At 29.5% G+C, this 2,410-nt stretch overlaps 1 protein-coding gene across 2 annotated transcripts in view; it reads right to left on the bottom strand.

Annotated features, from left to right (window-relative positions):
- The window catches only part of LOC111700484 (stomatin-4), a 29,196-nt gene that overhangs the window by 10,587 nt on the left and 16,199 nt on the right, over window positions 1-2,410 (bottom strand). For both annotated transcript variants that reach the window (XM_023471409.1, XM_023471410.1), the window contains exons 8-10: window positions 2,258-2,306; window positions 1,887-1,917; window positions 1,749-1,794 (exon numbers count right to left, since the gene is read on the bottom strand). In XM_023471409.1, the coding sequence (XP_023327177.1) occupies window positions 1,749-1,794; window positions 1,887-1,917; window positions 2,258-2,306 (126 nt within the window). The remainder of the gene's footprint in view (window positions 1-1,748; window positions 1,795-1,886; window positions 1,918-2,257; window positions 2,307-2,410) is intronic.

The raw sequence follows: 2,410 nt of genomic DNA, 5'->3' as shown, positions 1-2,410 counted from the left end.
GGGGGGGTCAAATTGACCCCCCCCCCCAGCAGGAATAGGGTTAAATTCTGTCAGATTAAATAGTCTGACCCTGGACTAAACAGGACCAGAGGCGTTTGATTTCTTTTCTTTTCGGAATTTAATCGCGTTTTGGTCTTTTATTTGACAACATTTAAACTTTCGTAGTTAACTTTCTTAAATCTTTTATTTAAAATGCATACGCTGACAAAAAAAAAGTATGAAAGAGAATTTTGTTTTTGTTTAATAGGTCAAATTGTGATAGATAGTTACAGCGTGCTGGGATATAAGGATTGAATTATAGCTGTTAAATCCGTGAGGTTTGAAAATCAAAGGTTTATTGTTGAATCCGCTGGTGCATCAGGTTTTAACGATGAAGAGTTTATGAAATTTAATATCGAGGCTTTTGTTTTGTAATTCTTTGCTTAATAAGTTATTTAATTTATTAAAGAAAAAATACATATTTTGTATATATACATTATAACTAGAACTATTTGTTCCCCCGCCGTTCAATAAGTTGCCAGAGCTGGAAGTGTGAATATAAATTAAGATTAATTTGGTTCGGAATATTTAATTATTAAATTTATATTGCTCGAATAAATTATCATCCAACCAAATAAATAAATTGATTTTAATTTTCAAAGAATTCACAGAAATTCAGTTAACAGACATTAAACAGTGCATTATTTTTTATCAATATTCTGAAATAAACTTTAAACTTAATCGCAGATTTTTCAATTTTTAATTTTATACATTCTACAAACATTATCTTCTTTTTTTCATTAAGTACAATTCATTTAATTAGTATTATTTCAGTTCATGGTCTATTCTCTTTAGGGTGGCCCTTGATTTTTTCGTTTTTAGCAATGTTTTGGAATTTTTTCAGTGTTTTTGTAATTTTTCGGCCAGTTTTGTTACTTTGAACAAAATCAGCCAATTTTTGGAGAGTAGATATCCAAAAGTTGATGTACATTGAATTTTCGATTTTAATAGAAAATTACTTTTGCAAGAAAATAATTTGATTTTTCTCAAAAAAAAGTTGAAATACTAAGATATTTGTTTCTGCACGTTGACCCCATTTTAACCCTATCCCTGCTGGGGTACTTAAAAACCAGGATATGCTGGGAGGGGGCAAGTTGACCCCCCCCCTCTAAATACCATGTTTTATGTCCAAATATGACAAATGATACATCATTAGAAAGCTCTTTGCTCTAATTTTAGAAACTGCAAAAAATTTGCAAATTTTCAAAAATTGAATTTTTTATCGCAAAATCCTGTTATATAGTAAAAATGTTTGCAAAAAAAAATTTGTGGGGGAGGTCCAAAAATCGTATATTAGGAAATTATCCAACTTAAGAAGTAAAATGGGTCTGGATAAAGTGTACGATGCTCCTTTGTTTCATGCTTTTTGGACTTACACTAATATAAAAGTTGCGTAGAACAGTAGTCTTTCTATTCTACAGGTTTATGTGTGTCGTTTAATCAGAAGATATATTCTTATCTTAAATACTCAGAACTAGTTTTATATTATTCCCCCCGCTATTTGAATACTTAATTGAGATTCAACTTTAATACCTGCACTTAATTCTAAACCTAAATTTTAATGTTACAGTTAAAGAAAAATGGATCTCAAATGGTTGAAAAAATGTGAAACCTTACTTTTTGAACCATTTTTTGGTGATTTCTAATATCAAAGCAATCTTAATAATGATAATGTAACTATACTTATTGTGAAAAATATTTTGTTTTACCTGTGAGAGAGCAAAGCCGAAAGCTTATATGTGCCAAGTATTGAACCTAAATAAATGAAACATTTTCTAGATATAAATTTATTCTAAAAAAATGTAAAAACACTTTTCAATTTTAATTTTTAAAATTATCGTAAATACCTAACGTGGAAGCTGCAAGACTTCGAACGCTCTAAAATAAAACATATATATATGAATACTAAGAGAAAATATACAGGTTGACTAAACATGTTTAAAGTTTTTTGCCTTTTATCTTTTTATCTACATATTCTTATATATTCTTTTCAAATGTGTACACATACTACTTAAGTGTTAAACAAATGGATCTCAAGTTTGCCGAGACCACGTTCTGTATAATCTAATGTCCAACTTTAGTCAGCGACTAAACGGGCTGTATCAGCAAACGTACTATATTTTTGATAAAAAACGCAATATCTGATATAAATATGTATATATCCGTGTAAAACAATAAAAAATAAATCAAATGCTATTAATTAATTAAACTATTTTACCTGGTTATAATCTTGAACTCGTATTGCAGCTCTAACGGGGTCATGGACCCTGAGAAAATATATATTTTATTTTTAAATCTTTATGTTTTTGAATTTTTAACCCTATCCCTGCTGGGGTACTTGAAAACCAGGATATGCTGGGGGGGGGGGGGG

Source organism: Eurytemora carolleeae, unplaced genomic scaffold (assembly GCF_000591075.1).
Source record: "Eurytemora carolleeae unplaced genomic scaffold, Eaff_2.0 scaffold402, whole genome shotgun sequence".
Lineage (NCBI taxonomy): Eukaryota > Metazoa > Arthropoda > Copepoda > Calanoida > Temoridae > Eurytemora > Eurytemora carolleeae.
Note: the sequence above shows the minus strand (reverse complement) of the source record. Positions and strands in the feature narration are given on the sequence as shown.